At 42.8% G+C, this 14,265-nt stretch overlaps 1 protein-coding gene across 8 annotated transcripts in view; it reads right to left on the reverse strand.

Moving 5' to 3' along the window:
- YEATS2 (YEATS domain containing 2) overlaps positions 1–14,265 on the reverse strand; it is a 69,605-nt gene that overhangs the window by 19,969 nt on the left and 35,371 nt on the right. For 4 of the 8 annotated variants that reach the window (XM_027686244.1, XM_027686243.1, XM_027686242.1 and 1 more), the window contains 8 exons: positions 13,386–13,497; positions 12,129–12,202; positions 11,026–11,105; positions 9,919–10,120; positions 8,338–8,564; positions 7,123–7,197; positions 5,655–5,728; positions 2,710–4,569 (listed from right to left, as the gene is read on the reverse strand). In XM_027686244.1, coding sequence (XP_027542045.1) covers positions 4,461–4,569; positions 5,655–5,728; positions 7,123–7,197; positions 8,338–8,564; positions 9,919–10,120; positions 11,026–11,105; positions 12,129–12,202; positions 13,386–13,497 — 953 coding nt within the window. In that variant the 3' untranslated portion in view covers positions 2,710–4,460. Of the gene's footprint in view, positions 1–2,709; positions 4,570–5,654; positions 5,729–7,122; positions 7,198–8,337; positions 8,565–9,918; positions 10,121–11,025; positions 11,106–12,128; positions 12,203–13,385; positions 13,498–14,265 lie in introns of those variants that run through there. The other 4 variants (XM_027686241.1, XM_027686240.1, XR_003534737.1 and 1 more) reach the window with 3 other exon arrangements.

The raw sequence follows: 14,265 nt of genomic DNA on the forward strand, positions 1-14,265 counted from the left end.
TGAGGGCAGGGGGGCAGTGTGTGTGTGGGTCTCTGTGAGGGCAGGGGCTGCCCTGTGCCGGACACAGCCGGTTCCCGCCACCCCCGGGCAGCCGAGGGAGCCGAACCCCTGAGAGGAGCCGGCTGAGCCCGGTGCCTGAGGGACGGAGGAGGCAACAGTCGGGAATGAAGGACTGAAGAAGTCAATCTGAGGAAAAAAAGGAGTTAGGGAGGAGGGGGGGACACGACGCTTTTTTTCAGTTGTTTTTTCTTGTCTTTGTTTCTCACCATCCAGCTCTATTTGGCAATCAGTTCAACTAATTTTCCCCAAGTCGAGTCTGTTTTGCCTATGGCAGTAACTGGTACGTGATGTCCCTGTTTTTATCTACAGAGACTGCCTTGATCTGAGCAGAACAGTGGTGCAGTCCCCATCGGTGGAGGGATTTACCAGATGTGCCGATGTGGCACTTGGGCACACGGTTTTGTGGTGAACGTGGCAGTGCTGGGTTTGCTGTTGGACCCGATGATCTTAGCGGTCTTTTCCAAACTAAATGATTCTCTGGTAAATTATCCTGACCCACAAGCTTTTTCATCTGCTGCAGGGGAGTGAGAGTGGCTGGGTGGGCGTCTGGCAGCTGGCCAACCTCAACCCACCTTGCTTTTCAATCTTCCATGTAAACCAATGACTTGCTGTTTAAACAGGCTGCTCTGGAGGACGAAAGATTGGAGCTCAGCTCCTGGCTTCCTTTCCCCCAGCCTCCAAAACCAGGAGCTTTTTAAAATAACTAGGAAAGGGAAAAATTACCTCTTCCTTCAGATCAGTTCCAGAACTAGCAATTTTTATCCAGAACTAACTAGGACATTCTGAATACACAGAGCACAAAAGTATCTGCGGATTTGGAGAAACGCTGAGTGACAGGTGACAGTCAAGACAAATTAGAATTGTGCTAGGGCACAGCTAATAAAAGAATTTATTGTAAACATACGTATCTTACACAATTATACAGTATAATACAGATAACATGAAGGATTTAAACACTCAGCATTACAAATAGGGGCAATATTTGTAAAGAGATGTTTAACTTGTATCCAGACTCTTTCAAAAGCCAGAGAAATACACCATAACATTTCAACACACCATATCACATGTAGCATTCCACAAACACCTGAACAGGTGTGTGAAATTCCACAATCTCTACCTCATCTCCAAGCAATTCCCACAGGAACTTCTCACCAACAAATTTTTCTCCCACCACTATTCATCAAAATGCAAAGAACTTGTTGCAAACGTTTCCTACATCTGAAGGACTAAACAAATTTGTCATTTCCTATCTGCTTTTAACAATTTATTTTTCTTCAGCAAACTTTATATAGTATTCATATGCATCTCCTAGGAGAATAACCTGTGGTTGCTCAGAAATGTAGCAATAGATCCCCTGTGCAAGAATCCCATTAAGAATGAGGAGTCATTACCTGCCTGCTTCAGAGCCAGGTCCAGGACTCATTCTGAAATTCCATTCCTCACAGACAAGCAGGACACAGGCAAAGAAGCCACAATTTGCAAACAGATGCCCAAAGACAAGCTCCTGCATCCTCCAAAGTTGCTCTGGGCATATCACAATCCCAGAAACTAAGCCCACAAGAGACAGGGGCTGGAAATCTGTGTCACAGAATCATAGAATATGCTGAGTTGGAAGGGACCCATCAGGATCATCAAGTCTAACTCCTGGCCCTGTGCAGGACACCCCAAGAGTCACACCATGTGCCTGAGAGCGCTGTCCAAACGCTTCTTGAACTCAGGCAGGCTTGGTGCTGCAACCACTTCCCTGGGGAGTCTGTTCAGTGCCCAACCACCAGGTGAAGAAACTTTTCCTGAGATCCAACTTAATCTTCCCCCAACTCAGCTTTGTGCCATTTCCTTGGGTTCTGTCACTGGTCACAAGAAACATCAATACCTGCCCCTCTGCTTCCCCTCATGAGGATGTTTTAACTGCAATGAGGTTTCCCCTCAGTCTCCTCCAGCCTGAACAAACCAAGTGCCCTCAGCTGCTCCTCATAAGGCTTCTCCTCCAGACCCTTCACCATTCTCGTGGCTTCCTTTGGATGCTCTCTCATAGCTTAATGTCTTTTTTATATTGTGCTGCCCAAAACTGCACACCCTACTCAAGGTCATTGCAGATCATAGCACGACTGAGTTTGCCCAAAAGGCTGTTCCCACACAAACTGCAGGCTGTCCTGACAGTGACAGATCTTGAAAATGCCCTTCTCTTTTCTTTTTATGCACTAAAAGAAGCACACGGGGGTGCCTGAAAGTACAGGCTTGGAATTCACTACAGCCTACAAAGCATGGGGCCTGCAGTTCCCCAGCTACTGGGATTCCTCTCTACTCCACACTGAGCTGAAACATAATCACCACTGCTTGACTCCATCACACTGACCTCTGCTGATAAACTAATGTCAGGGCTAAGCTGTGCCCTTTCCTTTCGCAGGCAATCCTGCACTCAGCTCACCCGAACAAGCCAGGATTAGCTTTTGAATCCAGAGCATCTGTAACGTCCTTCCCAGGGGGCATTTAAGTCCTTCTCTGAATGCTGTTTGGATTTCATCCATTGGTCCCATTTCCTGGATTCAAGGGTCAGGTTTTGCCACTCTTACATTAAAGAGAACTACAGCTCCCTGTTAGCTGTGATGAACTGAGAGGGGCTTTCCTGCAGACCCTAGTTTTACTTAAGGAGAAGACAGGCAGGACCTCATCTGAGGTACACAGTGCTTTCTTCAGTTTAACAACTGCATTAAACCTGTGCTACTCTCCTTCAAAGCCTGAAGCCACCCTTTAACTGAACCATTTTTCACAGTTCGTGCACACTACTGGAGTTACCATCATCTGTCTTCTACCCAAAAAAAGCACCAAAAGATAACATTTTGAAGATTTCTGTTCCTACCCCAGGCCAGGAAAGACAACTGTAGCTTAATGTTTATAAAAGGCTTTGTATTGTCAAAGCACGGCACCAACAAGAGCGAGGCCTCAGTACACCCCTGTGAGGTAGGTATCCTGCTCCCCATGCTCAGAGATGGGGAAACTGAGGCACAGAGTGATTAAATCAAAGGCCATGCAGCAGATCAGAGACCCAGCTGAGATCAGCACATTGGAGGTTCTGGCTGTTTGACCCATGCTCCACCCACACGACAGCATTGCCACACAAAACAAGCACGCTGAAAGCATGACAGTCCCACAGGAGTCCCACCAGCTTCACAATGGCTTATTCACACTACCAGCAAGCCCCCATGAGGCAGGACAAAGGGGTGGTGGATGTGAGGTGGTCAGGATGTTGTCAGCGAAGCCTTCTCCAGCGAGGTGTTGGTAGCCAGGCTGCAGACATGTCTCCCTCACCAGTGATGTTCCTGAGACAGGTAAGTGCTGGGGTTAGTAGCAGAATTTCTTCCTGCAGTCAAGACATCAGAGGATCTCCCCACAAGCAGCAAATCCCTGACTTTTTCATCCTAATCAGGCTGTGTAGAGCAGAACTTAATCCAAAGCAGTGCTGCTCCCACAGCACTTCAGTCTAAGCTGATCATTAATGAACACTGCCAAAACATTAAAACTTGTACAACACAGCTGGTCACCTGCCCTCCAGCACACTCCAAACCTTCTGACAGCCTGGGGAGGCACTTGCTGGGCAAGCAAAGTGTTTCAGCCAGTCCAAGCCCACAAACACTGAACGCTGTCCTTGCTCCTTCCCTTCCCATGCAGGACAAGTGGTCAGTCAAATCTTCCCAGGCCTGACCGTGGTTTGCTCATCTTGACTGAAAATGTGCCAGTCTACCCTTTCTGAGGTGACTAAGAAAAGCAGCATCTGATACCTCCTCTAGAGTGGTAAGGAATTTGGTGAGGTGACACTTAGCTGAGAAAGATACTGATCAGCTTACCCAGGTGTGTTCTCAGTCACACACATCATGCTCGGGCAGGACTGGCAGAATTTTTGCAGCCATCAGCTTTCTGCTCCCCAACATCCAAACCTACCCCATCCATCTACTCAAATGACCCACCTTTAAAAGCTGCCTTAGACTTTTCTCACACTCAAGTGCCAAAGCAAGTGCCCTGCCCACTGCATGGAGAAACCAACTCATATGTAGACTGCATCAAAAAGCATAATTTTTATCTTAAAACCCAGTTCAATCTCATCAATAGAGCTGTCTCAGAGGAACCAGGCCTGTGGAGTCTCTCACAGCTAGCAACTCAATGCAAACTGACAATGTTTGTTCAGCCACTGAACACACACTTACCAAGTAAACACTGACATTTAACAACTTGATTTGGAACAGAGCATCATTTTGTTGCATTAAGGTGCATCTTTAATTGGAGGTAACAATCTAGTAGCCCAATGTTATAAAAGTATATAAGTGTCCTACAGAAATACTGGATTTGTCAACCCAACTTCAGTCATAAATCCACCTTTCCTGTAGCATCTTCTCTGCTCTATTTCATTGTTCCTCATTTAGTATCTTCATATGTTTGTTTGTGAGGAAGTCAAGAAAGGGAATATTACAGATGGCTTTGTGAATATTCATCACTGTGATCTCTCTTGGAGTCCTGCAGGGAATGCATCAGAGATGCTATTATAATACATAAAAAAGCATGTGTCCATAAAGCAGCAAGCCAATAAATTTACCAATGTGGGGGGAGGGGGGAATAAAAATATCAATCAAAAACATTATATGAGAGCAGGTGTTAGAGCAACACAGGAAAAGCATTAAAATGTCACAGCACAAAAAAAGCCACTCTCGAGATTGAGGGAAACCTCTTGGGTACTGGGACAGGAATATCAAGTGCTGAAATATTAATTCTTAACCTTCTATAGCACAGACATTGTGTATGTATTTCTACATATAACACATACACATACATTTTATGTATATTGTATAAACATTTACACATTGCATACAAGTGAATATTTAAACTAAACATTTTCTCATAGTGTTATTTTTTAATCAATTTCAAGCTATCCCAAATCATTCTGCTGAACAGAAATCAAAATGTGGCCTAATTATAAGATATTAGAAAAAAATTCTTTACTCTGAGGGTGGTGAGGCAATGGAACAGGTTGCCCAGAGAAAGTTGTGGATGCCCCATCCCTGGAAGTGTTCAAGGCCAGGCTGGATGGGGCTCTGAGCAACCCGGTCTAGTGGGAGGTGTTCCTGCCCATGGCAGGAGTTAGAACGAGATGGTCTTTAAAGTCCCTTCCAACCCAAACCATTCTATGATTCTATAAAAATCACTCAATATCTGAGCCAGAGAAGTGTATATCAGTAAAATACAGAGATTATTTAGGTTGTTTAAGTTCTGGCAGGCCATGGCTAAGTTGTCTACACAGTAACCTGAGATGGACAAGAGTTAGCAGGTCCTTCCAACATGGCTCTGTAGAAACAGGTCATCTGCCTTTGGGTGTGGCAATGCCAGAGAATCCTGCCCCAGTCTTTGATGTTGTTTATGTTTCCATCCTTTGCCACTATGGAGCCAGGAGATGATGAATGCCCTTATAAGGCTTGGATCTTCCCAGAATATAGTCCACAAATTCCCTCACTCTCATGGTCTGAGCCCCACACTGACTAAATGTCTCAAGCCATTCAAGCCCTCAGTGCTGGTGTAAGTGGTCCCACAGAACCAAGCTGCTGTACCTGTTGTGAGGAGCCGTCTGATACGCCACAGCCAGCGCCTGCCGCAGGATATCACTCATGAGCTGTTCAGTGGCCTGCGAGAGGAGACAGCATTACAAAAAGAGTCAGGAAACTTGCTATTTGCTCGAGTAGCAGTGTCAGAGCAGCTGAAATTTTAGCTCACTTCAATCCTCAATCAATCAGCAGAGGGCAGCTCAAAATGCCCAAGTGAGTTTTATTACTTAAGACATGCATATTTAACACAAAGAAAGAGACCAATAGACGCACAGGGCTTAGACTGTAACTGCCCAGCCTGGTTTCCCTCTGGACCTGCAGAGCAGCAAGCGCACAGCAGGGTGGATCCAATGTTCCAGAGCCTGTGTTTCAAAGAGCATTTCAGGGCCCTTCCTCTCACTCACCAGAGCTGGTTTTGTACATGGCAGACTGTGGATATTCTCCTGGGAGCTGACACATGCTTGCCAACTACTCCTTGTGGTCAAGACACTGCCTCAGAAACCTTCTAGCCTGGGCAGCAAGAAGCCAGCAGGTGTATGCCCAACACTTGGCTTAACCAAGGTTCAGTCAAAAGTAATTAAGGCTCTTGTCTTTCTGTGCTGTGTCAAGACCAGAGCAGAGATTTCTGGGATATTCAGTCAGGAAAATTGGCATAACTCTACAGTTGTAATGGAGCAACCTGATGGTTACAATCTGTGTCTACAAATGGATGTATCTATATCAGAATTTAACTATAGTAAGTAACGGGGAGCAGAGCACAGCACAGGCATGCACACGAGTGCGTGTGCCACCTGGAATCAATCAGCTTTTTCAAAACTCACCTTCTAATAAGGAGCACCCTGTAAAAAGAATCCCAAAAATCATCTTTGGCATGAAATACAGCAGAGTGCTGCTAGAAATAATCTGTGTTAGCTTCAGTCCAAACCCAAGAACTCCAGCTCCATGCTGTTCCAAGCTGGTACAAAACCATTTCTCTGTTCTTCCAAAAGCGATTACGATAGAGAAACGGTTTCTCACACAAGGCAGAATTGTTACTGTCTGCAGGAATTCAGCAGTTTCCCAGCAGAGACAACACAAGCAAAGCACCCAAAAGGTATTTAGGGAAAAATAGCTAACTTTGTATAAAATAATCAAGTCTTACACAACTCTGGCAGATTAACCCCCAGTTATGAAGGGAAGGACAAAGTAAGAGGCATTTTCAAAATTACAGAATGAGTCAGTATCTCAGTGGCAGTGAGAATCTGCAAATCACTGTTCTGTGTCCAAGTCAACAAATCAGTTAGAAAGCTGGAAACACTCACAAAGGTGTATGACTCTTTGGGCAGATTTATACCTGCCTATATGTGCAGAAAGACAGATATCAGACCCTGATCTCCTAATTTGATAAATGCATATTAATAAAGATATTCAATTTTTTTTAATTACTGAGTTAATACAATTACATTTAAGTCCTTATTGTGAAATAATTTCTTACCTTTAAAATCATATCTTCTATTACTGATGCATAAACATTCTTTTGTACCTCAGCAGGTTGAAAAGAAATCCCTATCTATAAAATATGAGAGGACAAAAAATTAGTACATCAAATAACACAACTCACGTTGTACTACAGTTGTACTACAGATTTGATGAGATTAACAGGAAAAAAAAATATTACAAAGGGTAATTAAAAAAGAAGCAAGCAGACACTGCAGAACTTCCAAGCAATATAATCTCAGGCTTCATTTAAAAAAAAATCTGGGGAAAATTAGTACAGCCTGCAGAAATGTCTTTAAAAGTCAGAAGAAACAAAAGCAGGTTTTAATGTTTATTTCAGAAAGTTCACACAAAACCCAGGCTGCATTGGGTATATTTGGATTGAGAACAGTAGCCCTATTTTAAAACTGTACATATATTCAATCCATCTACTCATCATCTTCCCTGCACCCAACTATGGCAACTGAAACCACTTTGAACAGTACTCCTGGCACAAAAGTTCCACATCAAAAGAGTGTTTCATCCCTCAGTCCCACTCTCATTGTGTCCGTGCCTTTGTCACCTATGTAGCAAGAGTCTGGATACACTGCAGAGCCAAAGCTTTGTCCCTTGATGTCAGCATGTGAGGTGGAGACAGAGATCCTTTCTTTCTCCCACAACTGCTGCACGCAAACCGCTCCTGCTGCTCCCGTCTCCGCTGGTACAATGGCGAGCACTCTTTCCTACAAGCCAAGCCAGTCTTCTCTCTCTCCTCCCTGCTGCGGTGACAGAACACCTCCCTCTCCCTTTCTTTTGCCCTGATTTGAATGGGAGGAAGCAATCCAAGCAGTCGAGAAGTTTGCTGTGGCCTAATCTTTATCACAACCCCTTCTCAGGAGTTGCTATTAAACAGCACTAGTCCAAGAAACAAGTCCAGATCTTTCACAGGAAAAATTCAGTGCTAGTGCTCCTCACTCCTCATTTATCCTTGCTTTTAGCCTTCCAAGATGATTTTTTTCTGTACTAAGCCTTGCAATACAGCCAGCTGGTACACTTCCCTTTCTCCTGCCAGCAGCAGGAACTGAGTGTCATGAGTCAGAAGGCCCAATTTTTCCAGGGCATTTATAAAAACTTTCATTAAAAAATCCAGAGATGAAAAAAAGGCAACTAAATAAATGCAAGACCACAATTAGCTTAACAACAGTTCCAATTAGCTTTATGAGTCACTTATTACCTTCTCAGCAGTGTCCCTCACGAACTCTGATGCAGGCAAGGAAGCCATGTAGAACTTCATCTCTTCTTGTTTCTCCTCCTGTTCTTTCTTAATGTTTATTTTTAATGGCTCGCTAAAGTTGAGAATATCTACTTCCTCTTCGTGTTCTGGTTCTTGTTTCAGAAATTGCTGTAGTTCCTCTACTTTTCGGCACAGCTCCTCACCACTGCTGTAAGATGAAGGGCATTCTGAAAAAGAAGCAATCAATTAAACACATGATAGGTTATGAAGAGCTGTTTATAAACAGATGCACACTCAAAACATGGTAAGAAATTAAGGTAATTGCAAGTTATTTTTGTAGTTCCTACCAAACACAAAGATACACAGAAATGCAAACAGTCACTGAGAGGGTTCTAATTATATCTTTATGACACTTGTGGTCCTCTCTCCCTCATGTGCACCTACACCAATCAAGAAGGCTGCATTTCAAACAAAACCAGGCTAATGTCAGTCTCCCAGACATTCTCACAGAAGCTTTTTGGCAACTGGTAAACCAGTCTGATGCTCTTCAATTTGCTTGGAGAGGTGAAGTTTTTACTATGCAGGCATCATGTAGCACTAAATCATCTTTCACATTCTGACAAACATTATCATGATTTTTGAGATAAAAAATCAGAAGACATTCACAGTGGAATGACAAAAGGGCAACCTCTTCTCTTCATGATCAACATGAGCCAGTAAAACCTTTAGTGGAAAACTATGCAATAAACTTCAAAGCCAAAGAAAAATCTAGTGATTTAGCTAAAAATATTAAAAGGTAGATATTAGCCTTCCTTTCCACCTTCAACAACTGCAACGCAGGGTCAGATTTTGCAAAGTATAATCCATTCCATACACTTCTGTGAAATACCTTAAATCCCTGAATGATCAGAACAGAAAAACATTCAGCTTTGGGAGAGGGATTAGCTGAAGTTGAAACGAGAGAGCTTAACTGTGAAGAACGGATGAAATTAAAGATGTACGTTTAATACATACTAAAATGAACTGTGGGGTTCCAGAGCTATGCCTACTGGAATAATGTAGCAGCTGTAAGACAAAGTGGGATGCTTCACATAAGCCAATTCACCTCACTTTTAGAGGTAAACTAATCCACACTGAGCTCCACACTGCCACTGCCAGGTTTGGGGTTTTTGTTTTGCAGCTGAACTCATTCATACTGTTTTCACAGTAAGTCTTAACAGAGGCTAAAGCTTGCCCAAGGGCAGAAATGTCATTACTCCCTATGCTTACTTTGTGTATCCATTTATAAAAGATGATATTTGTGGAGCAAGAATCATCTTTCATGAGACTTATCTACCCTGGGCCTCCATGGGACCCAAAGCACAATAAAACCCAAGAGGCCCCAGAAAAACATCAGGACTAATATGGGCAAGGGACAGCCTCATTTGCAGGCCTGCCCTTACAGTCTCCAACTTTGGTTATTCCAGAGCGAACAGAGTTCAGAACAAAGCAGCAGCACATGTGTGCACTTACACACGATCTCAAGGCATTTAATAAACGGTGTCTTTGGCAGAAAGGAGCTTCCTGTCCCTCCACACTCACCTGGCTCACTGTCTATCTGTGTCAGCACGTCTTCAATCGAGTCCTCGTCGTTCCGCAGGGTCTCAGGGTCCGGTGGAGTGTAGCCATGGCATCGACACCAGTGCACCACATGCTTTGTTTTCAGAGGGGTAATATTGTGAAACCTGGGATGCCTCTCTACAATTTCCTGTAGGATCTTTCTCACTGTCATTGCTCGCTGCCACTGTGACAAACCAAAGGGAAAGCTCATCACACTGGCTAAAACATTTAAGGTTAGGCTACAGCCCAGAACAATAATCCAGGTTGCAAGGAGAAAAAAGGAACATGATTTTCTCAGAAGTCAGAATGACTTCTGACAGGTCATTTAAACTTTGCTTTATCATCCAAAGTAAGTCTCAAGAAAAGGGACATGCATTTACAGGGCCCTAGACAAATTTGTCTTGACTTGAAATGTCTCATCTCCCAAGTAACACCTAAGATGGCATAGTGCAAGAAATCCACTAGAGCAAATATGCTTCTTAAAATCTGATTAAACTCTGCAATCATTGGCAACAGCAAAAGATCTAATCAATGTTAACATCTTCCCTGTAAAACTACACAAGATGGCAAAGTTATAAAGAAATAGGGAGAAGCATAACCACAATACAAACAGGTCCAGGTTAACTGAAATATTTATCTTTGGTGAACTGACAATCTACTTCAGCACTAGCACTGTTTACAGCAGATCCCTCGATTCTCTTCCTACAGAAAGCAGACACAATCCCATAAAAAGGTAGACAAAGTCTTATAAAATTGCCATGACTGTAATATGCCACGGAGGAGTGATGAGGATAAAGTGCTAACAGGACAATTGGCAAAAATTTTGAGTTTTAAAATGTTTCAAAACCATCTGATTTTGAATAACCCGAAAAATAACCTTCAGAATCCCTTCTGGTTCAGAAAGCCTCTGAACAATAAACAGGATCACTACCTGAACATAAGTCAGTGTGTCTTGCCGTAAGGAATGCTGCCATTTAAAAGAACAGACTGATTCAGAAAACAAATCAGCCAACAAGAAGGCAGGCTCTATAATTCAGAAATCCTTCTTGTATTCCTAATGATTGCTTATGAAACACAGGAGAGGATTACCTCGGCTGCCCTCCTCTTCCCAATATTCCAGCTGTAATACTGTTCCACTGAACTGGCACAAAAAGAGCTTACGTCCTCACCTAAAAAACACAAAGTCAAAAACTGAACAAGGTTTTAGTAAGCAAGATGGATTCTGGGTTTGATGTTATTTAGCAGAAAGGAAGAGGGAAATGTGTATCATGCTCACAGGCTCAATGACTAACTAATTCTTACAAATACTGTGCTTTCTCCAAGAGGGACTGACACTGTGGTGTCTGGATGCAAAACCAGCATCCGTCTTGGTCATATACAGAAACACCTGTTCTTCACTCAAAAACTGTATGATGTAGACCTGTAAGTCTGTCTTACTGAGCAAAATCTCTTCCTTTGGAAAACTTTTTTTCCCCCCCAAACAAATTACAACGTAAAAATAAAACAAGAGTGAAAAGGTTTTCTGGGAAAAGCATGAGAGCTGTATGTAATGGAAGCTTTACTGTGCCTCCCACTCCTACTCTGCTGCCTGTGCTTGAGAGGGTCTGCCCCACCCAGCCTCTAGGACCACGTGTTCAAAAGTGCATTAGTTACCAGAGAAAGTGGATACATTTTCAGTTAAGTGCATGAGCAAGAGGTATGAAATAATAAAGTACCATATACAAATAAAATGTTTCTCTGCAGATCACCACCTTTTGTTTAGAAAAAACCAAAACCCCCAATAACAAACACATTACAGTGTTGACCTGTTATTGTACTTGTAAGCACTCTAAAATCCTGGTATTATATTTAAAAAAGAAAAAAAAAAAAAGAAAAAAGGGAAGAAGAGAAAAGCACATCCATTAAGGACAAACCAGGGAAAAGAAGACCTACTTGCAGCCATTATATGAAGAAATACAATCTATTTGTAACCAAAAACCAGATGCAAGTTATTAACGGCTGATAACAACGTATTTGGCTTTACTGGAAGAACCTAATTCTAAGCATCTTTAGAATAACCCCTGGAGAAAGCTCTCTGGGAGGATGGCTTCATTTCATTCCACCTTTTAATAACTTCTGTGGCTGCAGAGTATGCAAGGCATTCTGTTGATACACTGAAAATAAGAAGCAAAGTCTTTTCATTTACTGCTTACTTTTTTCAGCAATTAATGGGACCTTCTTCACTATTGCTGTTAAAAGCTGCTGGACGTTCTCCAAATATTCTATGCTGCAAGGGATAAAACGAATCACAATGAAGACTGTTGGAAGCAATGAATCAGCTGCAAAAGGTTTCAAAATCACTGCATGGTTTAAAGTCTTTAGCCCCAAGACATTACAAATAGCAGTATGAGGATAAACTGTTATGCCCCAATCCAGAGAAAGTATTTCAAACAGCCCTTTCTCTTGCCAAAAAGCGTCCACATCTGAAGCTACATTTTCAAGCAGAAGAGACTGAAAATAGGCTTGGAAGAAATCCCTACATCAAGTGCAAGCTGCAACACTACTTTAAGGGATAAGATGCACCTACCAGTGCAGGCTGTCCCAGTAGGAACATGGGATACTCCATGGGACACTTAGTACTTACGGGAGTTTACTTAACCAGACGTACTCTATTTAGCTGTCAGGAGCTGTATTTTCCAATAGCTATTTTTTAACTAAGATAATCTCCAGTGTGTAGTGACTTAAGATTTATTCCTCTCTCCTACACATACTCTCCATCAGGGTAATGTCTGCAGGGATATGTCGGGATAACAAAACTTCAAAACACGGAGACAGGAAAGTCAGCCACTGGAGGCATCAAGAGCAGAAGGAACATCCTACACACTGCAGGAAATATGCAGAGAAAATTCTGCAGGCTGAGTTCTGGCAAAAAACCACTAATAAGCACTTTCACAGCATCCAGTGAATAAATGCTCATTATTATTTAATTCCAATTCTGAAGCAAGGCAGCCCTCATGCTAAGTAATTACAGAAGTACATGACCTTAACAAGACCAGAGAGACCAGAAAATAGACAGTTCTATTTATTTCAGATGCCCCTTTTTTGACCTGCATGTCACTGGGCAGTTCAATCTTACTAAGGACACACAATAGCAATGGGAATTATCATCCAGAGGATGATAAAGAGGTTTTAGCAGCTTGTGATTTTAGCAAAGCCCAAAACAACTGCAAATACTCAATTTTTCCCCTTTCATGAGCCTTGCATAGAAATCCATTTACAAAAAAAATATTGCAACAGTCTGAAACAAATGCCACCCAACAGGATTGGCACTGTTACAGCAGTGTATGCGATAGAAGATTTGATGACGTATTTCTAAGTCAAAAGTAACACGCTGTATGCGTCCCTAGAACCATCTCCATTCCCCTGGTATTTCAAAGATCAGAAATCCTTACAGAGAAATGAACAATTACTTGATAACGTAATTCCCAAGTTCAGAGCTCTCTTCTGTTTTCACTGCTGCTTGGCTGTCTTGGGTACCCACAGAACTGCAGTTCTGTCCAGTTGAATCAGGCTCCATCTTAACTTCAAAGAAACATAACACATTTGAAGACAAAAAGTACCAGCCAGCTTGATAAACAGTGTCTTGTGAGACTCCAGGAAGACTAAGGGTCTTACATAACATCACTTCCTTTGTTGTTTGCATCCTGATTGCGAAGCATGAACAAATTTGACCTTCAATTCTCCTGAAAGAGAGCCACCACAACATGTTCCTCCCCCTCCCCCAAATCTCAACATGCTCACATCTCATCCTTTTAAGAAAATCTGCATAACCAATTGCTGCTGTTTTGCATATGACTGCCTGATCTAAACTGAACTGCTGCAAATGTACTTGGCCATTTTGTAAACAAAGAGCTGGATAGAAAGGTACTAAGTTTTAGCCAGAAGTGACATCTCAAAGCAATAACTTTTTTGAAGACATCACTGATTCTGACATCTGAACTTTCTCACGTCTGGGACAGAACTCTGGCGAGACAGAAGCAAGAGACGTGCCCAACCCAGAACACCCAGACAGTCTGGTCATGCTCCTGGGATGGAGAGACACAGGACAGTTCTGCAAGAACTGGCCTCCAAGTGTCTCAGCTCTGCCCCACGCTTTATTCTGGGAGGTACTGAATGTACATCTTCCCCCTCTGTGCACACAGACACATGCTGTCTGCATCTAGTGCTGCTGGAGAACAACCTCCAGCACAGCCACCACAGTCACTGTCTGAGGAAGTTAGGGAACTTGTTAGTGACTGAACGCTTGCTGCTCTATGCAGTTCTGCAAATACGGATTGAAACTAGGAGTGT

This window comes from Neopelma chrysocephalum, unplaced genomic scaffold (assembly GCF_003984885.1).
Source record: "Neopelma chrysocephalum unplaced genomic scaffold, ASM398488v2 Primary Assembly neopelma1_70, whole genome shotgun sequence".
Lineage (NCBI taxonomy): Eukaryota > Metazoa > Chordata > Aves > Passeriformes > Pipridae > Neopelma > Neopelma chrysocephalum.